The sequence below is a fragment of the Myiozetetes cayanensis genome, unplaced genomic scaffold (genome assembly GCF_022539395.1).
Source record: "Myiozetetes cayanensis isolate MyiCay16 unplaced genomic scaffold, myiCay2020 scf10, whole genome shotgun sequence".
In the NCBI taxonomy this organism is placed as follows: domain Eukaryota; kingdom Metazoa; phylum Chordata; class Aves; order Passeriformes; family Tyrannidae; genus Myiozetetes; species Myiozetetes cayanensis.
The window spans coordinates 24,834,887-24,861,778 of NW_026086605.1; the positions used below are offsets into that span (position 1 = coordinate 24,834,887).

Consider the following 26,892-nt stretch of genomic DNA (forward strand, 5'->3'; position numbering starts at 1 on the left):
AGTTTGTAATAGAACTTCTTTTTTCCCTAGCATTTCATCCTGTTACATGTGGTGCATGTGTGCTTATGTATGTATTTGTATATGTTGATTTAATCAAAGCCTTATAAAGAGCAGATCACTTGGCTTTCAGAAGGAAAGAGGCTTATTAAAAATTTTTATGCTGGTGAATTGCTTTTCGCAGGCCAGTCAGAAATCTCTTGGGAACTTTGCTGCTAAGACCCCTCGGAGGTTTTCTTCCCAAAGCTGTGTAATAGCACTGCAGTTTCTGTGCAGTCCATTAGAAATTCTTGACTTTGTAACAGGTGTGATGTATTAAAAGCACTTGCATTATGATAGTGAGGTTTAAAGAAACTTGATTTGCAAGTAGCGTAAACCAGTCCTTTCTAGAGTTTTGAACAAGTCCAAAGCAGAGTCTTAAACAAGGGAGGAAGAAAAGGTAACAGCTCTGATAGACTGAGTCTGAATGGGTGACAGCAAAAAACTAATTTACAACCTTAGAGGTACTTGAGAGACTTGAATAAATGAGTCATCCCAGGAAACAGATCTCTAAATTGGTTTAAAACCATTTTAAAGAATGAATCTGTATTCCTAATATCACCTAGAAGTAGAATAGGACAATCTACAGTATTTTTTAACATCATGTGCTTCTTGTAGTAGACAAGGAAGGAAAGACTTAGGTGTTAGGACACTGTCTGGGGCTTATGTGAAAGGTTCAAAATGGCTAATGATGTCATCTTGGACAAGTCACCTAGAGAACATGCAGTTGGGCTCCTGCAATGTATCTCTGCTGTAGTAGAGAGCTAGTTTGGGTCCCTAGAATAAGGTCGAACTTTGAGTGAAATAGATTTCCCTTTACCATTTTTGAAAAGTATATAATTTTGTTTCTGAGCAGTGGAAGTAAGTCAGAGTGTGGCTATATAATGTCATACACATCCCCCTAAATTTTTTCAGGCCTACTGAAGCCAGTAAAAAAAGAAATTTATGTGCAAACTAGGTCCCTTCTCATGAGAAGTAAAATGGGAAGAAGCTTGAAAATAGGCAGTTTGTTCAATGGATTTACAACATTTGCAGGTGGTAGAAGATCATCATTGTGGGGAACCAAGGTCCGCTTAGTCCACCAACAAAGTCCTTTGACTGTTATCAGGGGATTTATTCAGGGACTGAGTTGATCTTACAAGGAACTAATGCATAATACTTTTACAGTTACAGAACTGGCATTTTAGGGTTTCCATTTGTTTGTTTCTTTGTTTTGATGTTAATGAACTTAAAATTGAATTCATGAAGGTACTTAATAAATACTGATCTTTTTGTTGAAAATCATACAAAGATCATTATAATGCATTAATGATTGTGAAGGAAAGTGATTAATTTGCTTAACTTACACTCTACAAACTTTGTGGCAGGGTCTTTTTTCTTTTTTTTTTTTTTTTTCCTCCAAAAGATGTTCAATCCACATATTTTTCTGTCTTTCTGGACAGGCCCAGGTCTCCAATTCTTCAGATTAGGATTCTGTCTACAAACAGTATGGCTTTCTTCTTGTTTGCGCTTTCAGCTTCCTTTTTGAACAAAATCTTGTGCGTGCCCTAATTTTGTCCTGCCATACAGTTGGTCATAATACCTAGAATATAATAATACATCTGTATTTGAGATGGTAAGAGAAAGTTGTCAAATAATTCTCATTCTTCTAAAAAAGATAAGTAGTTGTTAGAACTGAGAAATCATACTTTCTCCTGTGATCTTTCATAGAAGTATTTTGCCCTGTCTTGTATTGTGGCTCTCCCATTTGCCCGTACATCTCCAGTATTTGTGCAAACCTGTAAAAAGATCGGTGATTTTTGTTCTCTTAGACTTTTATTTTAAAATTATTTCCTGCATCTGACTTAAGGACTTGTTTAACTGTTGTTGCTTTGCTGTTTCCCGATAGCCAAGAAGTCAGCTGTTGGAGGAAAACATTTACGTGGGTGTTTGCTTGCTTCTTATGCTTTGTACAGTCAGAACGGTGAAATTACAAGCTGAGAAGTGTAGAGATAAAAGATAGGGCACTGCATTATTTAGTACTTTACTGTCTGATGTTTTGAATACCACCATCACCTTAGGAGGAAAAACTGTGACTGCCTAGGTCTTACCTTTCTAGGCTGTCTGTCAGCTGGTTAAGAGAGTAGAAGTTTCCTTACTCAGGACTGGTGAGTCTCTAAATATATTGTAAAGTACAACAGAGCCAGGCTCAATTTATGACCTATGGGAAAGGTAGGAAAGGATGGCTCAAAGAAGCCCTTAATTTGAAGTAGTGCATGGCTTTTTGGTTTGGAAGGAAGAGCTGCTCTTTACTATATAACTCTTTCTTCACAGCTTGGAGTATGTCAAGAGAAGCAAAATCAGAACAAATTAACACTCTCACATCTGGTACTGTCTGAATTGGTTCTCTTGTCCAAGGTAGGATGGGAGCAAATGGGCTCCTCCTACAACATGGCTTGTTTTATGCCATCCTGTCCTTTCCTTTCCTTTTATATCCCTGCCTGGATCAGCTGTGCGATAAACAGGAACCTTTTTAATCCTGTAATGTGGCATACTGAGCAGCTAGGCTTCATAACAAATGAACCATGTTTCAAAAGATATCCTTCCAAATTTCAGGTCTAATGAACCCCAGTTACCTGGGGGGCAGGGGGGGGGCAGGAAGGTGCCAAAATGTAACTGCTCAAGGATGATAAAAATCAGGAACAAAAGACAAGGAGATATTGGATAGAAAAGAGTTTTATTCTCTACAAGGTTTGAAACTGTCATAACATGTCTCTCCTTGGGTTCATCAGAACCTTTCCAAAGGGGATAACTTGTTTCCTTTTCAGGGGAGCTGAGTGTTGTTTCAAATGAGATGCCACACGGACTTCTGCCAGCTGAAGGCTTTGCAGTGTGGCTGCTCTGCCATCTTCATATGCGTGTCGCCAGCACATCATGTTTGATCTCAATGAAAGTCACTGTAGAGTACATCTAATCAGGCAGGGCTTCAGAAAAACCTGAAGGCTATAAAGCTGACCTCTGGAGTCTGTAGTGTTGCCATTGGGAGCAAAGAAGAGAAGTGTGGAGCTTTTTGAGGTCTGTTCCATTGTGTCATAATAACCATTTAAACAAAAATAAGAAAGGAAAGATATGAGTAGAAGAAAATACCAACTGGACTTAAATTGCTTTTATCCAGATGTCACCTGGATGTACAGTCTGTTTATCAAGTTATTTCTGCATTTTGAAGTCTGGCTGAACGTTGGAAATCTTGTCTCGAAATTTCAGGAAGGGTAATAGATGTTTTATCCTTAACTTATAGTAATACATACATTAAAGATTTTACTCTATCACTTTTCATTGTTCATATTAAACTAGCATTTAGTAGCCCCATTCTGAATTGTGATTTGCGTTAGGCACTTTATGTGTATTTGGTGGAGATAGCATCTACCCTGAGGAGCTCCTGATGTAATTGGGAAGCCAGAGAAGCTGAAGAAAGGAAGCTTTGGTGGTGGAGAAGAGCTCAGGTCTCTGTTCACAGGGCCAGCTTTGTCCTGCAGTTATGGGAAAAAGCTTCTGGGCATATACTTTGTAATAATGACTGTGGTATGAAAAACGCAAGACAGTCTAAGTGTCTTAATTTATGGACTGCACTATAAATAATTCATTTCTGAATTATTTCTGTTTACATTGTCTGTAGTATAAATGAGAAGTCTGCTCGCTTCGGTTTGTAAGATAGTTGTCGCTCATAAGTTCTCAGGCTCGCTCCTGGCCTGTTGCAGTCGAAACAGCGGTGGGTATGACAGGAACTGCGCCTTCTCTTCTGAACAGGGGATGCCACACTGGTTCCTAGTCTTTTCAGTTGAGGTAGCTTTTGTTCAGGCCCAATTTAGCATTTGTATAGTTGCTGCTTTCAAGTACTTGAGAGGATTTTAAAAAACCTGTTCCAGATCTATGTTGTGTTCTGCCAAATGCCATTTAAGCTTGCTTATGCCATCACCTGAGGGTGAGAGACCTAGTGGAGGTACAGCTTTCAGAGATCTGTGCTCTCAGAAGAAATGCTACTCAAACCTGTTCCTGACTATCCCAAGAGGTTTGTTTCTGAACTGAGCAAGTGACAGATCTTTAATCATGGAATGCATCAAACCTTTGAAAACTAAGTTGTCTCTTAAGATCCTTAGTAAAAAAAGAAACTTATTTCATGGTAAGGGTAAAATCTCTTTATTTTCCTGTAAAGTAGGTTGGGGACACTGGTAATTCTCAGAGGCCAGTTTCTAGATATGAAGTTCCTCTCAAATAAGACAGTGAGAAAACACAATGGGGCAGTGCAGAGGATCAGGGATATTTGAGTTTAAATCTTTCTTGAAGGCTGCAGCTTTGTTATGTAAAGCTCCTGCAGTGTTTTGTCTTCTAGATGTGTAGAAGAATTTCTACCTTAGTGGAATTATGGGCACTTAGCATCAAAAGCATGACTACATTACAGGTGGTCAAACACTAGGGATGTGTGCAGCTTTGACTGTACTGGAATGAAGGTGGTGCAGTTTCAACTAGTTTTTAAATTATGTTATTTTCAAAATCAACTCTAGGGCATCAAAAATATTTCTGGGCTCCTTGATAAAGTTTCAGTAGCAATGAATCTGACCCTTTGGTTGTGTTTCAGGTATTTGAATATTAGCTGTTGAGAGTAACATTAATAGCGGTCACATTTCAAGTCTCCCAATATGTTGTATTCACACAGTGCTTCATTGCATATGCACAGGAGAGTATTCCTTGAGGGACACACCATCATTTGATTTGCTTGTCCAATCCGGGATTGTTTTATCCAGACTGTCAGCAAGGTTTCTTATAGTTTAGGATTTGGTAGTGACTTGAAATATTGGACATGTGTCTGCAGAACAATTCCATAAAACCAAATTCCTTGGGTTTTAGTATGTATTCCACAGGTCCAGAAATACTAATATGGATGGATCTCTAGTCAGCTGTCGTAAAATAAAGACAATAAAATTGATTATAGACCTTACCAAAACTGTAGTTTTGTTTTGTCTAGATGCCCAGTATCTTTAGTTTAAATTACTTTAAAGAAAGGACCAAATTGTCATAATTCAAAGGAATTGGAGAGTTAGTAAGAAGACACATTTGTGTGGCCACTGAAAGCAGTGCAGACAATATAATTTGGTTAGCAGTGATTGCTCTGTTTCACTGGCAACAAAAATTCGCAGCCATCCAACCTTACTACTTACTTCTTCAGCTGTTTTTAGTCTTTACAGGTTTTGCTGGTCCTCTTGAAATTTATTTTGCTTCTGTTCTAGGAAATTTGGTAAATATTTATTTAAATTTTATCAGAATGACCAGAATAATGGCTGAAGTAAAAGTTATTAGAGCCTGTCTCCCAAGGCAGCTATTCAGTTGATCTGTTCTCCAGAGAATTTGTTGATTGAGGTAATGCTGCTTTTCTTTCTCCCCTCCTTCCCTCTCCCAGAGTGATTTTCTCTAGAGGAATGATTCTTTCCCTGATGGCTTATCAGAAATCCTTGGTCTTGGGAGGAGTTTCTTAGTTCTCACAGAATGAAAGAAAAGATTAATAAATCTTATGTTTATAGACTATAAAGAGAAATTACCATCTACTTCGAGTATATGCCTTTTTTATAAGGCTAAACTTACTGAAAAAAAGGAGTCCCAATCTATCCTCATTCCTTTATTTGGTGCAATATAGTTTGGGGATGGGGGATTGTTATGTTTTTTTCTGTTCCCACCCAGTAATGAGGAATAGAAGTTGTGATGGTACAGTATCACTAGAAGAAATCAGCAATTTCCTTCAAATGCTACAGTTCAACTTCCAAAACATGCCTGGTTTCATCAGATAAGTAAGAGGGCATTCAGTGTCAGAATGTAAATCCTTCTCATTTCTAATTCACAGTGGGCTTGAGATGTTTCTTGCTAGGAGCATTTCTTTGGGCTGGCCCAAGAGGTTTTGACCTCTGTTTGTTATATAGCAGGCTGTCTGGTTCTAGAGAGATGTTATCAGAGCATAGCAAATACAAAATAGCATCTTCAGTTTTTGATAGGTTATTGTTAAATTGTTTAAAATATATGCTGCTAGTGCCATCTCTGTCCTTCTTTTCTCCTCATTCTGAGACCATCTTTGTATAGTTTGGTTGTGTCATTCCTGTTTCCTCTAAGCCTTTAGGAAATGCTTATATTAGGTTGTCTTCTGTAGCTCATCTTTCAGGTTTTAAGCAAATAACTTAGATGCATATGTCCAAACCAGCTGGCTTTCTTTAGTAGCTGATAAAGTCTAGCAAAAGCAGAAAAAAGTTGACAGTTCATACACCTTCTTTGTTGCAGCTCTATAGACTCAGCCCCCAGAAGGGTGTGTAAGCCAGGTGATGTTAGCAACACTACAGGCCTGTTGCAATATTTGGTAGGCAAACAGACAATTTTCAGCAAATACGTCACATCTTGCACAGAACCTTTGAAAGAAACAGGTTTTCATTAGGTAAATAAGCAAGCATCACATGCCAGAATGCAAATCCTTTTCAGTTCTTATGCTCACCTGACTTATTTTGCCATCGTGCCAGTGAGCCCTGAAAGTGGGAAGAGGTGCTTGACTTTGCTTCGGTTTAGAGATCGGCAGTTTGTCAGGGAAGGATTTTTTACAGCATTGTTGTATGAGTGATCAGGGACACTGGTTATGAAATGATTTGAGTGCAACCCTTCAAGCTTTTAGGGATGGCTCATTTGCTTGTAGCTGTCCCGATGAGGATTAGTATTTCTTACCTGCAAGCTACAGTACATATAATAAACCACTGGATCAGTGGGTTCTGCTGTGGAACTGTCAATGTTTGTTCTAGCAGATCTGTCTATATTGGAGTGTGCAAAGCCTCTGAGAGCACTATAGCAGGTCTGTCAGCCCTGGCTCCCCAGTAGCACACTTCTACACACTTTTGCCTTTAATTTTGTGTTATTACATCTTGCTGTTTTAAACTTCAGTGTCACCTTTTCCTTGCTCTCCCTAAAGATAACAAGCTGACAGAGCTGATGACACTAGGAGCTAGTTGGAATGCAGGGAAACCAACCTTGTAATATAAGCATGCAGCAGGGCAATTACCTGAAACTGTGATCTGCAGATGCTGCTCTCGGTCTGAGGAAACCACTCATTTGAGCCAGCAGGCTGAGGTGAGGGCTGCTGGTGCAGGAGGCACTTCATGTGCTTAATGGTTAGTGCTGGCTAGTGACCAACTTGTCCAGGCTCAAAGGAGCACTCTCCTTAGCTAGAGGTGTGGTATTTTTATGTTTCTGCAACACCATTCTTGTACAGTGAGGGGGTTTTATTTTTTTATGTCTTTAAGTATAGGTCGTATTCCAGTGCTGTGTGTGTGCTTCCAGCTAGCCCCGGACCACCTTTGCTTTTGTAATCAGGGTGCAGATGTGCTTCATGATTGAACAACTTGTGTGCACCGCCGCTCCTCCTCCCAGAGGAGTCCAGCAGGCTTGCTTATGCAAGCTGTCATGCTGTCTTTTTTTCAAAAGCGTGTGTGGGTTTGCTTTTGTGTGTATCCGGCTGGCTGTTCGTGCCTGCATATAATAGGCTCTGTATATAAAAACGTTCCCAAGCACAGGGCTGCGGAAACAGCTTCCTTAAACCCGACAAAACTGCCAGCCCTTGCAGCTCAAGCCACCATAAATTACAAGAACCTGCTCCCACCTCGGCGGAGCTGTGCCTGCCGGGCGCTGTGCGCACGCACACACGCTCGCTCGCTTTCCCCCTCTCACAGTCAAAGATGATAGAAAGTCTTCTGGGGATTACTGCACATTTGTAGAGCAACAATGGAAAGCAGCACAGCACAAATATCTATTCTTCCTCACCCAGCATAACAAACACTGCTTTGTCTCACATCTGGCCTTTTTTAATAGCTGAAAGGCAGTGGCAGTAGCTATTTAGCAGCTAATGGTAAATAAAGCTTTATCAAAACAGCTTCCTTTTCAAGTATTTAATGATGAAAACAGGCTTTCACCTGACATTTTATACCTTTTTTTTTTCCCCCCCATATCTAATAGGGGAAATGAATTAGTTGTCGTGGATAGATATTAAACTTTTCTCAGCAGATGATCTCTGCGAGCATCTTTGAAAATTCTCGCACAGCAAAGCGGGCTTAGAGCCCTTTCAGCGCTGTGTGAGCCGTGTGCCTGTGGGTGCAGACGTGCCGAGCTGCATTGTGCCCGGGCTGTGCTGCGGGAGGGCACCGGCTGAGACTGGGCAGGAGAATTGATGCAATTGTGTGCAATTAATAGCATTAAACCTGTGTGCACACGCGGAGGTACCTTCTGATAGCTCAAAAAAACAAAACAAAACAAGCGAATACGTTTAATGATAAGGAAAATGTCAAGTGGGACTTAAGATGGGTTTTCGTCTCTGGACAGCCACATTTTACCACCAGGACGGGGCGCTGAGGGAAATGATGTTTCTTAAATCCATCACTGGAGGCGACAGGCTCCCGGGAGCTGCTAGGCTGGTTCGGACCCGGCTCCTTGAAGGTTCCGTGCTTTCAGGCGACAGGACGCGGCAGCCTCCGCAGGGGCAGGAGAGGGGCCGGCGGCGGCCACCGCCCCGGGCAGCGCTGAGCCCGCACTCCCCTCCCGCGTCCCCTCGGCCCGGGCAGCGCTGAGCCCGCACTCCCCTCCCGCGTCCCCTCGGCCCGGGCAGCGCTGAGCCCGCACTCCCCTCCCGCGTCCCCTCGGCCCGGGCAGCGCTGAGCCCGCACTCCCCTCCCGCGTCCCCTCGGCCCGGGCTCCCTCAGCGCTCCCCGGCCCCTCGCAGGCCGTGGCGCGGCCCTGCGGCGCCCCCTGGCGGGGGGCGGGCGGCCGTTCCCGGTTCCCGGCCCCGCTCCATCCTGGCTTCGGGCTTGATCAAAGCCACTTGGAGCATACGGATTGTCCGCCTCCTCCTAGGACCCCCTCCCAACGTGCTGGAGACATGCAGGAAATTATTAGTTTTTGGCTGATTGAATAAATAGCATTAACCGACTTGTGCGCTGTGGTGGGAGGGGGATGCGGGTGATTAGGGCTGCTATGCTGAATCCCTGCTTAAGGAATGGTTTTTCTTCATTTCCCCTTCTCACCTGCTGTTAAAAAAAGAATTTCTTAACCGGTAATGGTATTTCCTGTGTCTTTTTTTGTTTTTTTCATGTCCTTCTTCCACTGAGTAGTCCAAAGTGGCTACAAATTAGATCTTGTCTGATCCAGCAGCCACCGAGTGACCGGGAGTGTGCTGGTCCCCTGTGGAAATGGAGACCTGAGTAATGCTGTGCTGCTGGCCTTGAGAACCGCTCACAGCAGCCCTGCTTCCTGGAAAGGGCTGCCTCTCCTCCTCTGCCCTCAAATGGATTTCTGGTGGTAGGGTTATTTGCTAAAAACTTGATTTCTGAAGGAATGGCATGGTGTTGCTGAGGCAAGGAAATGGGTGGCAGTGCTTAGGGCTGGGCGGCAGCTGGCATGTTTCCAGTGAGCTGCACTTCAGCTCCATCTCTGCCCAGCAGTTGAAGGCGCTCAGCTGCTGAGGAAAGCAGTCAGCTGAGGGAAGGAAGCCTGTGGGAGTAAGAGCAGAAAGCACTTCATGAACAGTCTCCAAAGTCAGGGAGAAGGTTGTGCCTGTTTCAGTGGTGATTCAGGTCTCTCTTGGCTGCAGGTGAGCAGGTTTCTGTGGTCCATTGGTCCTGGTGTGACAGAGCTCTTGCTGTGGGTGGCAGCTCTGGACATGAGGAGAGCTCATCACAGAGCAGAACTGAACCCACACTAACTTTCAAACTGCTGTACTTTTTTAGACATGTTCTGAAGCAGTGCTGAAATGTTTGGCTTTTTTTAATCGACTTTTTTTCCTCTAGAAGGCTGTTCATGCTACGTTAGGTACTGGAGGGGACCATGTTTTACTAAATTGTTCTTAATTGTGAAAGTTCAGTTTCTGATACAATAATTGCAGTCTCCTAACCTGAACTTTCAACCAACATAGACTGTAGCAGAAATTCTCCTTCATAAAGCCACTGCATAATTTAATTCTATTTTCAGTATGGAAGGGGGGTTTGTAGTAATGGTTTAAGTAAAAAGATTCAGTATGTTTGGGGTTAAAAAAAAAAGGCTAACAGGTCGATACATCTGTTCCTTTAAAAAAAAAAGCATTCTCCATTTTTGAGACATCATAAATATGTAAATGAGGCCTCTTTAATTACTGCCTAGGGCTATAAACTCGCAATGCTAGAGGGGAGGGAAGAAGGAAGTCAAAGAATAATTCATAATTTTTTTTTTTTTATAAGAGAGGGAGATTGTGTCTTTACCTCAGAAAAGATAGCAGAAGAGTGGAGCTTTTTATTGCTGAATTAACCAGAAGGTGGTGGGAACACTTATTTTTTTGTTTATCCTTTTGGATGCAGTTAGCATGTAAAGCAGTAGCATACAACCTTCCCAGCTAATGTGTGCACCAAACAGAGGGGATTTGTTACAAAGCAGTGGGTAAAATTCCCTTCTCTATCCCGCTCTGCCAGTACCCTTAATCCTGATCAGCAACATCCCCTGCTGTCTCTCGAGCTGCTCACAGCGGCTGAATCTTAGCGTGGGTTCTAATGCAGGGACACCACAGGCCAGCCAGGGACCCCGCAAAGTCGTTTTCACTTGTGACCTGATAAGTGCACAGCACTTAACCGAATAGAAGCCTGCTCTTACATGGCCCTGCCATGGTATCTTAAGTACCATTATTTTCGAGTAAGGTGATCTTGCTGCTACTTTTAAAATAGCATGAGATCGACAGAAAGGGCATTTTTTTAAAATTTCAGGAGGTGGATGTGCATGTGGGGAACCAGGCTAGAGTACAGCAATACTTATGTAGTAGGTATAGTTACTGGAAATTTAATTCTCCTGTTATTTTTCTTCCAGCCAAAATGATCTGGTGTCAAAATGCTTATTCTGCCTTGGTGAAATTTCAGATCCATATGATAATTTTCACTTTCCGCATTTAATCTTTTAATTCTTGCTGAGGCCCATGAAAGAGTAATTTCCAGATAATAATGGTTTCCCACTAATAAGCTCAGCGTTTTTTATAGCAGAAATTACTTAGAGCCAGTATGCTCACTGAAAAAAAAATTACTCTATTTGATGCTCTTAGGATGTGTCTGAGAGAAAGATAAAGATGAGTCTTGCGGCGGTGAGGCAGGGAATGTCAAATACCAAGTGTTATGTCATTGTGTGTGGTGAGGCTTCATGTGTAAAATTTTGGCTGTTTGGTTCATGCATCAAATGTTTACTGTCCAGGGGAGTTAGAGGACTGAGGGGCTTCTCTTGACCAGAAGAGAATAAATGAGATTGGGCTGTGAAAGTAGCAAACTGCCAGCAGTAAAAGGATGTTGGGTGTCCATCCATCCATGCTGTGAGGGGGAAGAGGCAGAGGGAGCCTGACAGGACAAGGATAGAGCTGTGGATGCTAGTGATGTGAGAACAAGGGGAATTGAGTATGGAAGTGAAAATACTTCTAGCTACTAGGGGAAGGGTGAGAGTCAGAGAGCACCTTTCAGTGGGAGTCACTGGGTTTTAAAAGCAAAACTATTTTGGAGACTGAATTAGATCAACTTATTACAGAAATGTATGACCTGTATGTGTGGGAGAGCAGAGAACCTGCTCCCAGTCCTGCCTCCAAGAGCCCTGTCAGGTTCCTGCTCAGTTCTGTGAGTTACTTTTGTGCACTCTGCCCTCTACTTTTCCAGATGGGCTTTGAGAAGCTATTCTTTGTGGGAGAAATGACAATTTGAACAAGTACAACAGTACAATAGCTGTGGTTCAGGTAGCTGATAGCAACCTTAGATTAATGGATTTTTGAATTGTGCATGTAATACCACCCTAATTACCTGCCCTCCAGTTACTTTCTTTAAAAAAAAAAAAAAAGAAAAGGTGCATCAGTTTGCATCTCTCCAAATATTTCAAGAGAAATCTATGTGCATATAGATATATATATATTGTTTTCAGCATACCCTTCTCCATCTGTCCTGATGTTCAATTAAAATGCAGATAATGTGTCCTGGCTTGTAAGATGGATCACTGCTGAAGTGGTGTCATGTCTAGGCTAGCTTATCTCCTGATAAATACCTCTGCTGTCCACTGAGAGATTAAACTTCATGACTACTGAGGTCTGTTTGGGGGTCTTACAGGCAGATAAGACTGTGTTACTGGCTTTTAATAAAATATATCAATTTACATTTGCTAAAGGACCTTTGGATGGCATTTGCTATTTAGAAGGTGGCAGTGGCATAATCAAAAGATAATACTTGTATGTGAAACTGGCTCTTCTGTTTCATCAGTATTATAATTTATTGACAGGAGTGCTTTATTGAACCCTCTTGTGTCTAGAGTGTGGAGGTGAGGAGCTTGAGCTGCTGTTGTAAGACCTGTCTAGCAGAAAAGATTTCTTTCTCTGAGACTAATCCAGCAGAAGCCATGGAAGAACATTATCAGCTAGGTACAGAAATCTCAGGCAGGTTGGGTGTGTGGGATGCACAGGGATGCTGTGATCTGGAGTCTGTCTTCTTGTGAGAGCCATGCAGTCAGTGTTCCCACCATGGGGAACACGCTTTTCCTCCAGGGGATTGAGTAGTGCTGGAATTGTTTAACTGAAGAGATGTTGAGTCGTGTAACAGGAGTGGTGAGCAGCCAGCTTCTCTAATCGAACAACTATCTGAAAAATTTGCTGTCTCTTATGTGCATGGAGGGAGTGGAAAATAGTTTTGTCATGAACAGCACTCTGAATAACAAACCGCTCAGTGCCCCTGAAGAGATTCATGAGGTAAAGGCTTCTGTGTGGGTCTGGGACCTTGCCTGTGCTAGTATAAACTTCTATATAAATAGGGCATTTGGGTATACGTTTCTGGATCTGTGTCCACTCACTGTTCATTAATGTAAGGATACGACTTCTTGGACTATACCAGTCTGTCCAGTAGAAAGATATGGGAATTTTTAGGCAAACATTTTTTTCAAGTTTCAGAGGTACAATATGTGCATTTTAATTTGCATTTTAGATGCCATGAAAGTGACTGAAACAGCAGAGCATACATATGTATGTGTGAAACATCTCTGTGCCCCTGAGAAGTGAATTCTAGAAAAAAGCACTTAAATCTGGTCAGCTTATTAAGTACAGTCTGGAGTCCTATGTAGTTCTACTCAAAACATAAATAAGTAGAAGTCACATTACAAACCATGCAGTAGTATGAATTACAGACTGAAACAGTTATGATGTCTCTTTGATCATGCTGTTCTGCCACTAAAGGAAAATCATAGAGTAAGGCCAGAGAGGGGTAATAGGTGGAAAGGGCCCAGTGAAATGCAAATCATGCCCACAGCAAGAGCCTTGCTCACTTAAACTTTCAGTGTCTTGTTCTTGGTCCAAATTTGAGGGGCATTCTGGCCATCCCTCCCTTTCAGATCAGTAGAGCTGTTTGTGCTGTGGCCGATCCCTTACCTCAGTCTGAATGAAGGGATAAGGGAGAGGGACATGGCGAATTTGGCAGGATGTGTGTGTGTGCTGAGTTAGCACCTGCCGCTTCCCCATCTCGCAGGCCTGGTTCTAGATTCCAGACACAAACTGTTCTCTCGACAAAGAGCCACTTGGGTCTGATCATGGAGTGTGATGTAAAGCATGGCTCTGAAAAAGATGTAATGAGCATGTGGAGCAGGGCCCATCTCAATGGCACCGGTGTGTACCAGGCTGTGTCCACAAACACGGCTCGGCATGGGGAGCATCAGTGGTGGGCCCAGAGGACTGCAGGTTTGCTCTTTGAATCATTATAACTTGCTGCCAGTTTTCATTTGATGATTTCATACAGGCTGTAGCAACATGAATTAAAACTCCAAACACCATTCCAAGCCTTCATTTCCATTTTCTAGATTTTTTTTTAAAGTCACAGGAAAGTTTTAATTTGCATTGTTGCATAATTTTTTTGGAAATGGACCTAAAGACTGAAGGACATGTTTTTCCAGAAGTAACAAGTAGTTTGTTCAGCTATAGATCCCTTAAAGAACACGATTTTTCTAGAAGGCAGGAACTGCTCACCCCTTTGGTTTGAACATCAGGCCTCTTCCATATACACTGGGTTGTGTATCTGGCCAGTAGTCATTCTGAAAGTCTGGGCTGAGTTGTGAATCCTAGTCCTTCCTGCACTGTCATCTCAACTATTTCAAGAACTCGTGAAATAGATCTACAAGTTGGAGGAGAGTCCAAAGCATACCCATTGCTTTTATTTTCAATACAGAAATCCAGGTTGTTCATGACACATATTTAGTGCTATTTTTGGCTATGTAATACTCTGCCATATCTGATTCATTTAATATTTATGGGAGGTATTTTCTTTTGGAGGAAGATTAGGAAGAATCCCCATGTCCTTGTCCTTGCAAAGGCCAGGCTGTCATTGTTATTGGGATTACTATTATTTTATCTCCCATTGTGCTCAGGGGTTTCTTGAGAGCGGCTGGGTTCAGCTGTTAAGGTGGTAGAAGTGTATGCATGGATTGTGCTCAGTGATCTTTACTGTCCTCTTTGTCTTGCAGATCGAGGGATTTTAATGGCTTTCAGGTAGAAGAAAGTGGAGACAATCAAAATGAATTCTATGGACAGGCACATACAGCAGACCAATGACCGGCTGCAGTGCATAAAGCAGGTAAGCTGAAAGTGGAGATCACTGCTGCAGATGAGTGTTGGGTATTGCATGGGAGGGTGTTGTGCATTATTGTTACCCATTGCTTAATGAACATCCTTGCGCTTTAGAGGGGAGGAGAGTGGTAGGAATGGGACATTCAGCCTCATGGAAGACAGGAACATCTGCTGCGAGAGCTGGTGTATAAACCTCAAAAGCCAAACTTTCCCTTTCACCTTTCTAAGAAATCTTCAGCCTGGAGAGTCAACAAATCTGTCTCAGCTGGAAGCAGAGTGTTGCTAGTGCTGCCAGCTCTGTCCTGAAGGGGTCACAGCAGGCAGCCATCACACAAGTGCTCTGAGCACAGTAATCCACTATTTCGATGGGCCGGTTTTGATTTTAATCCAGTATCTGACCTGAGACCTGCACTGCCTGGAGACTCAGAACCTGGACGGTTGGCATGGCTCCAAGTGCTCAGAGTGCTGCCTAATCATTTTGCATGGAGATTGTAAAAACTTCTGTTTGCAAGGTGAAATTTTCAGAAGCATCTGTTTTTGAAGGGCCCTGATAATTCACTGAAAGGCAGTGGGATCTAAGTCTCGCTTATAGATTTCCTCACTGTAGCTGTGCTTGCAAATGCTTTTATAACCAAGCGAATCTACAAGGCAAGGATGGAACAGACAGAGGTCATCTTTCCCTGCTTTACCCTTCTCAGGCAGTGTGTTTTTCCTCCCCTTACATATGTTTGTATCCACATACAAGAATCCTAACAGAACTTTCATAGCAGTGGTCCTTTATAGAGGAGGTGAGCAAGAGAATGGTTTCTTGTGTTGATATTTCATGTGTTTATCTCTAAACCAATGCATGCATGTACCATACAGGCACATAAATGGAAGTTGCACACAGGTATTTTGAGGATCCCAACTGGATCCAGGAGATGAACTCCAACGTTCGTCTCTTCAGACTGGTTGAAATTTTCTGAATTACATTGGAAAAACAGACATATGTTATTCCATGCAATAATGTTCCCAAATCATTTTTCCCTGTTGTCTGAGCAGTTTTCTCTGTCAGTTCAGGTCACAGCATATTTAGAGGCCAGAGTCCTGCTGTTTTATTTATTTTATTTTATTTTTTATTTTATTTATTTTTTTTATTTATATCAACTTAGTTAAAAACCTACCTGCCTACTTGTGCTCTGGGACATGTACATATTGCTTCTTGAGGGAGCACAGCATTTCTCTGTTCATAGATTTGTGTTGTAGACACAAGCACCCTAAATCAAAGGAACTGATAAATTATAAGCTTGGGGATTGTACTGTATCAGTCTAGATTTTTATACTTATTTTCTTTTATCTACAACTTCTTCCAGAGGGGCAGCAAAGGGGAAGGTGCTAATCTCCTCCTCTGGTGAGCAGTGATAGGACAGAGGAAAATGGAATGAGGCTGTATCAAGGAAAGTTCACACTGGACATTAGGAAAAAGCTCTTCACTGAGAAGGTGGTCAGTCACTGGAACAGGCCACCCAGGGAAGTGGTCACAACCAAGGTTGTCAGAGTTCAAGGAACATCCAGATGATGCTCTTAGTCATATGATTTAGTTTTAGGTAGTTCTTTGAGGAGCAGGGAGGTCAACTTATTGATACTTACAGCTCCCTTCCAACTTTAGGAATTCTTTGATTCTATGATTATATGTTTCTCTTCTCTTAGCTTCATCAATCTCCATTGTTGTGTTTTGCTGTCTTTGCCTAGATGTTAGTGGAAGGTTATATTTTCTAGAATGTATTGTAATGCAGAAATGTGTGGGGTTTTTGAAAGTCTGGCCATGCAGATATTTGGGTGATATAAAAAAAAAACATGGCCCACACCTAACCCAGCTGATTTTTCTCTATATATTTCCTTTATAAGAGAGGATTTCAGAATAAATCAAATGAAGCCAGTTCATGGGTCAAAGAGCAGAAATAGGAATCTGTTCCTGCAGAATTGCTGGTCATAATCCAGTCTTGGTCTGTGGTGTCTCTCTCTCTTTCATCACTCTGTGGTGAAAGTTAGTGCATCTTGTGGCCCTTTAGAGGCTTGAGGGAAATACAAATTTGGGGATTTCGTACCAGTTTCTTATGAACAACTATCTGGTTCAGGAAAAACATGCCCTTGACTGGCACAAATTGGTGTCCTTTCTGGCCATCCTAACCCATAGAATGAAGAATAAATGTTAAATTGCAGACCAATTTAACCTTCTAGCTGTAAGAACAGACCTTTACATCATGTGGAGACAAATGGAAGATGCTGCTCTGTTCCTTTCTCTAGAGCTGTTGGTTTCTGTACGCAATTTATATTATTTTAATTAGATAAGAGAATATCATATTACACTTCTTACAGTTTTAAAGAGATGTTTTTGCCTATATAAGGAGTACTCTGTTAAACCCCTAGCTTCATTAATATACAGTGCTGGTTTACATATGCAGCTAGGATATTTCTTCAGTGATGAAGGCCAAGGGGAAGGGAGGAAGGTCAGACTGTCCAGCGTTTGTGTACCATTTTCTGTTTTGTCTGATCTGTCTGGAAGAAAGCTCAGGGTTTTCTGGTGGACCCAGGGGCATGATTGTGTAGCTGCTCTGTTCTGTCAGAGTACAAAGGATACCTGATGAGGAGGTATCTTGCTTGGGAGTGCTTGTGAATTCATGGTTCCTCCATTCTGTTTAGGCCCAATAAGAGAAGAGGGATACTCTTGTTTTCAGCTCCTGATAAAGTGTAGTTAACGAAGACAGTGGCTGAACACCAAAAATATGTCACAGAAAGGTTTTTTTGTGAAAGCAGCAATACTTTTGTTGGAGAGGAATGGCCGGGGTTTTTCTTAATATTTTGTTTTGTTGAAGAAGGTAGTATCAAAACTGCTCTTTGTTTTTTCATAGTTCTAAAATCTGGTGCTGTTACCTTTGCTGTAGTGGAGAAAGGGACAGAAACTTACTTTGACTAGATTTTTTGGAGGACACTCACCTCTCTGTCACAGGGTCATAAATTTACAGACTTAGAGACATTTACCTTGTTCTTTGAGGCAGGCCATTAGGTGACAAAGTTAACATGGTAATAGAAAGAGTAATTTCATTGATTTTACCCATTGAGAACTGTACCACACTCTGTTATATGCATGTTGGTTTTGGGAGCAAAGCAATACCTTGCATGGCCATTCTGGGGGTTAACTGCAGGGTCAGACGAAAATCTGTCTGCCTTTTCTTCCTGGTCTCATCTTTTATCCTTTTTTCCCAGCCTGTGAACAAAGAGTACTCCTGTTCTCCTGAAGGCACATACACTTTTGGAGTGGTTAACACAGAAGTGGTGTAGAGGGTGCACTGTTTTGTGGAGGAAAGCCATCCTTGCTTGGTGCCCAGCATCTGCATGTTTTATAACATATTTGGCAGCCAGTGGCTCATGCAACCAGACTGAGAGCTGTCTGCCACCCTTCTTACCCCTCACTCCAGCCCCAGAGAAATGCTATAAATGGTAATCCATGTGCTGCTTTAACTAGATCAGGTTTCAACACAGGGTCAGGACAGGCTTCTTTCTTCCCAGCTCCGTGACTTGTGAGACACCCACAGTATCCTTGCTGACTTCTGTTCCAGGATCAAGGTTGTGTTTTACCTTCATCTTTTTTAGTGCTTTAAAGCTACAAACCCAAAACTTGTATATGATCAACTAGTTAGGAAATGAAGTGCGTGTTAAGAAGTGTTCCGGAATAGATGAAAGGGCAAACCGAAGAGGTGGCTGTGTATTTATGCTTAAAAAAACCCCAGACTTCTGTGGAAGGCTGGAACAGCTTGTGTGGTCTCTTTGTAGCTGATTCCCTCAGTATTTGTAAGTGTATGCGCTTTAAAATCAAACATAGCCTTTTTGATGTACAGTGAAAAAAGCCAAAGTAACAGGCTTTCCTAATACATGCAATTAGTTTCTCATGACACAGGAGACTCTTCAGGGTATGTTGAAGGAAGCTGGATCTTCAGGGTGCAGGCTTTTTTCTTTAACTCTGTCCATGCAAACAAAAACACAGAGTGATTTTTGTGCACAGCGAAGGTCTGATAGCCCCTGAGAAGTGCCCTATTTGAGACTGCAATAATAATCTGTTTATGGTCTGAGTACTTATGGCTCAGGTAGCTATGGCATGATGTCCACCGTGGAGCTTCAGGGCAGTAGGAGCTGGCTCAGGTGGGCACAGAGCTGATTTTGAGAGCTTCCTTGCTGCCCAGGACCCAGGCACAGCCTTCTGAAGGAAGTCCCAACAAAGAATTGACTGGATTTCTTAAACCATTTTTCATAACAGACCAGAGGTGTGGCTTTAACCAAACACTGTTCATTGTTTTTGTAAGGTGTTTTTGTGAGGTATTTTGTAAGCAAATACCAGGCAAAATCATTGGGTTGGGTCATATCTTACCACTTGAAAAATTTATAGCTGTTTTAAATCTAGGGACTTCTACCTTCTGTGTCTCTGCTGTCAGTTTGTAAGGTTTCCAATAGCTCTCTTCTGAAATTCTTGAAAAGAGGAAGATGGAAAAAATCTTTCTATATTTAAATTACAAGGAAGCTGCACCTTTCTGAATGACTCAGTGATACTTTCCTGCCGTGCTGAGCACGGTTATCAGGCTCTGTACTAAAGCTGTGCTGAAATTTTAGTAACAGTTCAAGGGGAAGTATGAAAAGGCTCTCTGGTGTCAAAAGTATTAGGTTGTGGTGGGAACAGAGAAAGTTGTTTCTGCTGCTTCTGTCACAGTACATCAGGACACGCTGAGGAATATCATCAAATGATGCTGGATCACTCAGGCAACCCCACTTAATTGGAGGCACATGTCACATAGCTGATTTCTAGAAATAGATTAGCATTTCTCCCCTCTTTCCTTCCAGAAAGCTTGCTGAATTGCTGCAGTTGCAAGGCTTTATAGTGCCTACCCAGCCATTCAGAGAGATATGCTAAAAGTTGTAATTGATGTGTGGTTTTGTTGATATTTTCTTGCTCAAATTAGAAACAAGCAGGCCTATTTCTTTCATCATTCAGCAACTGGGTTTTTGGTCGCTTGCAATTCAGAGGAAAATAGAATTCTTTTTATATTTGCATAACTGTTTTTAAGTGCTGAAATGTTTGAACTATTTCTTCTGCTCTTCAGTGTTATTGTTGCAGACTCATGTAAATGCTCAGCAGTCCTAAACATGTCATTTTTAGTATATTTTGGACTGGTTAACAAGGACTGCTATGAAATTACAGCTGAAAAGACTTTAATAAAGCTTCATGACAATTTTATTCTTGAAGAACTTTGAAAATGAGAAGTATTCTTATGAAGGGCACATTTATTTGGAATACACATTTTTTTGTTTGTAGTCTAAACTGTTACAGAGGTTTTTAGCAGCTAAATATGAAATAACATATAACAGTTAGGCTAATGGTGAAAAAGACCTTTTCCATAAAAAGACATTTGATGGGCCTCAAGTGTTACAGTTCATTGGTTGAATGGTCCTTCAATGCTGTGTTAGTAGGGTTTTTTTTCAGGTGGTTTTTTTTCTGAGACCTATAGCCACAAATTCTTTTGTGCTTAGTCTGTTAGGATATTCCTCTGCTAGAGTTAAGTATGTGTAGGAAAAACTGACAGCAGACCAGCTTTCCTGGCTCCTCTGGTCCATTTAGAAACTTGTCAGTCAACATTCCTGGCCTATTAGATCCTGCATCCTGGTAGGGAAGCCACAAGGGAAAGAGCAAAGAGGCAATTTGCTAGAAGCACTAGTAGAGGGGTGGGGGAAGAAAGTACCTTCTTGTTTATTTGGCTGGTTTGTTTATCTGACAAGATTCCAGTGGGAAGAACATAAGCCATTATATTGTGAGGTGGAATGGTAAAGTTGTGGTGGGTTCAGTTTTCCCATTCCCAACTCCATTGCTTGCTTTACTGCAGCACCCATCCTCAAAGGTCTGGGGTATTAGTATTCTTAATATTAGTTTTGTTAATATTCTTACTATTTCCATTTCAAAATGGAAAATACACATTTTAAACTTACATTGAAGATCTCTAATACCCACAGTATTTGGTATAATTTTATTCTTTTCTGTGCAACTAACTAATCTAGCCAGTTGCTTAAAATTGTCTTTTGGTAAATAAGGATGAATATGTGAAAATTCTAGAAATCTGTAAGCTGACTCCATGGTGTCACCTTGGTGTCAGATGAGAATAAGAAGTCCTTTTTGTCAGCAGCTGGGTCAAACTGTGCAGTGAACATGTGACACAGCTGTCAACATGTGTAGCTTCTGTCATGCCATTTCTGGCTCTTCCTTCATACGTGTGCACTTGCTACTTGAGTTCCTGCTCTTGTGTGCATTAGTGCAACAGCAAATCCATGATGGTATGACTTACACGGCGTTTGCACATAAGGACCATTTACCTGTTTGTAAAAGCAGAAGGTGTTTTCAAAAAAGTTTTTTGCAGTGGTGATAGTACTGTTAATAGCAAGACCTTCAGCTGTGCAGACCTCTGCCATTGTCTCCTGAAGGAGAAGTCTCCTCCCTGGTGGTGTTCACTCCTTATTGCTTCTGTAGGTTACACAAGAAGAGCCCTAAACGCTGTACATGGGTGGGTCACACAGCAGGTGCTGTGGGCTGCTTTGTAAGCACATGCAAATTAAAAAGATGGATGGGGAAGTATTTTTCCTTGAAATATCTCAGTAATGTCTAACTGGCTGGTAGGACCTGTGAGGATAGGTCACGTGAATTTTGCATCTTGCACAGTGGTTATCAGTTTGTGTAGTGGCCATTTTAAGTAGTCACCTTGAGATTTTATCTCTGCATAGACTAAAAGATTAAAATAATACAGATTAAGTCAGTTGATTAAATCGTGCTATAAAAAGCTCAATAAGTAAGTAAATTACTCAAATGAGTAAAAAAAATTAACTGGGTAACAAAATATGTCGACCAAATATGCTGCTGTTTGATTGGGTGTACTGAAGACAGTTATTTTTCAAAACCAGTGAATTTATTCTCCTGAAATTTAGAAAATGAATAAGTTTTATTTCTAAATAAAATTTTAAAATTTTAATGAAATAAATTTTAAAAGTTTGTATGGTACATAAGTTGGAGGAATTGGTGCTTCCCCTCCCCCCTGTTGCCATCAGCTCACTTTATACTCTTGGGTGGTGTTATTTCTCTTTGAAGAATGCACTATTGACAATAATCTTCCAGTAAAGGGGATGATGTAATACTTCATTAATGATGTCTTTAAATGCCTTGATAAGGTAAGAACTGCATGAAAGAAAAGCACCAACCCCACCTTTTCATATGTACTTCAAATTATGAAATGGTCCATAACACAGAATTATTTATGTAGACACCCCACTTTGCCTGAATCCTTCACTTAATTTTCTACTAAAAGGCATTGTGAAAGTAGTTTGGTTTTTTTTTTTAAGGTGGCAGCTAAGCAAATCTAGAACAAATAAGCCTATTTTCATCAATAAAAACCATTAACAATTTAAGTAAGTATTATTCTAATAATGCAATAGTATTCTAACAGAAAGAGTATGGCCACTGCTGTGAGAAAAATAACTCCTTGATTTGTCGAGATATTTGGGACTGAAACTACGGACTGAAAATCACAAGGGCCTTAGAGAAGAAAGCTCTTGTATCGTTGCACTGTCTATTGGAATGATAAAGAAGCCTCAGCACTGTTGCTGTAGTCACATAAAGAGACATCTCATACTAGCATGGTATGATAGGGAGATACTAATGGAAAATGGCTCATTTCACTTGCCGAGAAGAGCAAGTGAACTGGTTAGGCAAACCAATTTCGTAATTCGGTTGAGCTGTATTTGCAAATTTAAAGATAGGTTGGAGCCTTGCATGACTGAGCGTGGCCTTGGAGAAAGAGCAAACAGCTGTACCTTTGTCTCCTGACTTTTAGCCTGTAAAATCACTGTTTGTGAATGCTTGAGGAAAAATAATTCAGACCCCTCTTCTTGAGTCTTTATAAACCATACTGTTCCTGATGCTCTCAGCTGACATAATAGCAGTCCAGGTGCTGGTAGTAGAAGTCTGAAGACTGGGCAAACAATCAGTAGGTTACTGTAAAGACATACTACTGCCAACGTGCCCCATTTCTGTCTTCAGTCAGATCTGGACCGCAGCCTTTAGATCCCTAAGTCATAGTTTTCTCTTGGGCAGATGAGGGTGGGGTGGAACAGCAGTTTCCGACAAAACAATTTTCATTTTCTGCATGTTCCCTTATTTAACATAAAGTTTTATCAAAGCATGTCATAAATGTACTGCAGTTATGTAGATATGAAAGGTGCAGAGCAGGAAGATGGCAATGTAATTCTGATCAGCAGATCTAGGGAGTGATTCTTGTTTTAGCTCTTCTAGCTTCTGTGTATAGCGCTTGAGGATCAGGATGTTTAATTCATCTCTAACAGTTCTATAAAACTAACAGACAAGCCATGGTTGCAATATCTTCCCTTTGCTCCAGCATATGCACATAGATGTGCAATCTTACTCACAGAGGTTATATAGGAGATTCAGGCAGCAGAACAAGGCTATTCAACTACCAGGCATTTAGTTTTTCTGAAACCAGTACCGATTTATACACACACTTAATACTAAAAGTGTATGAGAGAAGCGTCAGCGGAAATCTGCATTAGTACAGGTTTTGTTCCCTTACAGCTCATAACTGGACAGCTTGGGTTTTTTGCAGTTCAGTGATGTTGGTATTTTTTATTTGTTCTTTTTCTCATGCATTTAGCATGTGATCCTGCCCAGTGTTTTCTTCATATTAGAAGTCTGCTGGTCTTTGCTCAGTGTTTACTGTTTTATTTTGAAGAAGAAGCTCCAATGGACAAAGGGGGCAAAGGTGACTCCCTTTCGTTCTGTTTTTCATAAGTAGGCATGGCTAACATGGTTTTAATCTCTCTCTCAGTGTATCTAGTACCTCTCAAAATGCGAGCTTAATAAAATATTTATAAAGCCTCCGATGGAATGAACCATGTAAGTGCAAGATAATTCCATTAATTAGGGATCTCTCAATCTTACAAACACTAAATTGGGAGGGGGGATTATCTGAATACAAAATGCACAGCTTGAGCCTTTTAATTTTTTGATAAATAAAAGAATCTTTGATATTGAAAGGGACTGTAGAGAATTGAACTATCTGTAACCATATCCAGATAAACAAAAATCACACTCCCAGAAGACAGAAAATAGCTCAATACTCCCCTCTATCCTCTTCAAAAGAAAAAGACCATTTGTTTTGAATATTCATTGCAGATGAGTTTTTAATATACTGAGTAAAGCTACTTGTGGATAAGGCAAGGTGTGTGTAATCACAGTTGACTGAAAAAAATTAAAATAGAGAAACCACCTCTTTCAGGTTATGTAATTTTCAATGTTTAAAACATATCCTTGGTTAGTGTCCTGTATTTCTGTAATCCCCTGAACTCTGTGGCAGCAGTGCAGGGCATGTCAGGGAGAGGGAGAGTTCTTGATGGATGGGGATCTGAAATAGAGGCCTGTGCACAGGAGGAGACAGACTTGTGGTTGGGCTCACTCACAGAGCTTGCTCAGATTTTAAAATAATTTAAAATTTTAGATTTTAAAGTAATAAAGGGTCTATTAATGTATTAAAGCAAATGGCCATGGCTGATTTGCAGGTCTTGTGGTACTGAATGAGCTATCAAATTTAGCTCTAGTGGGAATATACTTGTGCACTGAGTAATACACAGAGACTAGCCTTGTCTCCCCTCAGTTATGCTGTATCAAGGGCATCTGACAGGGAATCCTGTTTGCATTCATAACAGAGGTGATTAGTTTTTGTCTGGGAGGTGAACCCCTTTACCCAACATTCAAGACCACCGTAATTCTGCTTGTGAGTTATTTACTTTGAAGGGCATGTAATCTCTTTCTGTTCTCTCTGCCCTTTCTCTTCCCAGGTCCCTTCTTTCCTACTCCCCTCTTTGCCCCCCTTCAGTACCACAGTGCATTTTCATTACATATGATTGCAGGCATATCTGGATGAATATTAAGATAAACAAAAAGTAGTCTGAATCTGCTGAAGCACCTGTACACCAAATCCTGTCTCAGTGGTCGGAGTCAGATATACACCAGAGTTAGAAAAGTCATGTAGTCTTGGGTCTACTCCTTCATCAGACATTATCAATTGGTTTAGTTCCAGAGGAACTATGGCTGTTGCATTTACAGTTTTGAGCATCCTTATTTTTATATAAAAACTTCTATAGCTGCTGTATGGGTTTTTTTGTTATTAAATTCTTAGATTTTACAACCATATGAGAATTTTAATTTCCATTGTTGTGGAGAAAGGCTTGAAAAGCTGCATCCTCACAGCTGAAAATGGCAAGCAGATCCTGTGAACTTCAGAGTTGTATACATGTGCATTTCAAATGTCGTGAGCTCTATGTGAAGTTTGTCATCTGAATATCTGGCTTATCATTTGGAAAAGATGGGCTTGGTTCTGAATTTTATGTCACTTGAAATTCTGAACCTGTTGCAAAGTTTTGAGAACACATAGATTAACCTGTTGCCTAAACTTGGCTGAAGTCTGAGGATTAACCCAAGAGCAAATATATACAGTATCAGAACAATAAAAGTCAAGTTTTCCTTTTGGTACCTTTCTTTGTATGCCCTGTGTTTTATGGAGAATAATGAGGAATATTAAAACCAAAAATATTTCTCTAGGTTTAAATAGTTGAAAGTACCATTATTTTTAAAAAGGAGGATGTGAGACAGGAGGAGTATTTCTGCTTTGAACTTAACTGTGTCTTCCTCTTAAATTGATGGTATAGCTCCACCTTTGGGAGAAGTTTCATGATGCGTTTAATCCAAAGCAGCTGCTGAGAGCAGGGTCCTGGTACCCTGGTACCTTCCAAGCCCTACCTTTTGTTTGCTGCCACTTCCTTTGAGTCAGGTCTAATGATTGTGTGGTCACATGATTGTGGGGAGTCTCCCTGTAAGTGATGACAAAAAGTCAGAATTTGGGGGGTTAGTTCACTGTCAGAACAGCAGGCGTGGTCTGAGGCACTGAAAGTGGAGGAAGTACGTGGTTTGGCAAAGAATCTCTCAGGGGCAGCTTGCCGTGAGGCTAAGCATTATCAAGAAAATGTATCCTTAGTTTTAGGTCAACTTCAGTCTAGTATTGGTATGGAAAAATTATGTGCTGTAACCCGTGCCCATTTGTATGGGCTCCTGAATGGCCTGCTGCAGGAGCGCTCACAGGGCTGCTATACCCCCCACTAGTGCTAAGGTTCAAGGACATGCACTGCATGCCTTTTGGGGGAGCCAGTGCAGCTCAAAGTTGTTATATAGGATGGGGCTAGTTCACCATGCAGCCATGTGTCCTCTTGTGCTGTGCAGGAGAGCAGGAGGAGAAGGCAGAGCTGTGGGAGGCAGGAGCCTGTCAGGACTGGCAGCCCCCACTGCTCGCGTTAGCTGGCAGTGCTTGCGGAACAGCAGCCCAAGCTTTCTGTCCTGCAGGAGAGCAGCTGCCTCCTGGATTTAGTTTCCCCAGTTGGTGTACCAGAAAGCTTGCCAAGAGTGCAGCCTTGCCACATGGTGTGTAGGAAGGGGTTAATTCCAGAGCGAAGAAAAGGCTACCTACCATCTCTCTGTGTTTTCTTTTTCTGTGCACTGAAAAGCTCCCTGTGTTGCCAGTGTTTTCTGTCGCTAATGCAAAATTCCCAGACTCGCTGATTAGTGAAGCTAGACAGTAGACAGGGTCCAAGTGGCTAACCATGTGAGAAATTCAGTGACTGTAGGCTACTGTTAATTAACCTAGAATCTAGCAACATGGCATAGTGTCTGTGTGATAAGTTATATTATCTTCAGCAGTTCAATTAAATCAAGGAGTGAGACACAGACCAGACGTAACTCAGCAAAACAAACAGACAACTTGAGTCAGCCTTCATAATTTGCTGCGACATCACGTAAATAAATGCAGTAACTTGTTTAGCATAGTTAAGCAGTTTGCTGCTCAAAAACTTATTTGCATGACATCTCATTTTGAATAGGTTAAGTTGTGGCAAATTAGGTCTGTGACTTCAGTCTAATGTATTCCGCAGAAAAGAGGAAAAAAATCCTTCACCAGAGATGTCATTTGTAAATTGAAATTCTACATTTGTTTTCTATAGCAACAAACTGGAACATATGGATTTCATGTTTAAGTGATTCACTTTCCATACCATTGCTGTCATGTTAGCATTTCTTGATGTGTGTGAGGTAA

General features: G+C 41.3%; 1 protein-coding gene across 6 annotated transcripts in view; it reads left to right on the top strand.

Annotated features, from left to right (window-relative positions):
* The window catches only part of ZMIZ1 (zinc finger MIZ-type containing 1), a 344,245-nt gene that overhangs the window by 172,795 nt on the left and 144,558 nt on the right, over window positions 1-26,892 (top strand). For all 6 annotated transcript variants that reach the window (XM_050335676.1, XM_050335717.1, XM_050335708.1 and 3 more), the window contains one exon: window positions 14,569-14,678. In XM_050335676.1, the coding sequence (XP_050191633.1) occupies window positions 14,619-14,678 (60 nt within the window). In that variant the 5' untranslated portion in view covers window positions 14,569-14,618. The remainder of the gene's footprint in view (window positions 1-14,568; window positions 14,679-26,892) is intronic.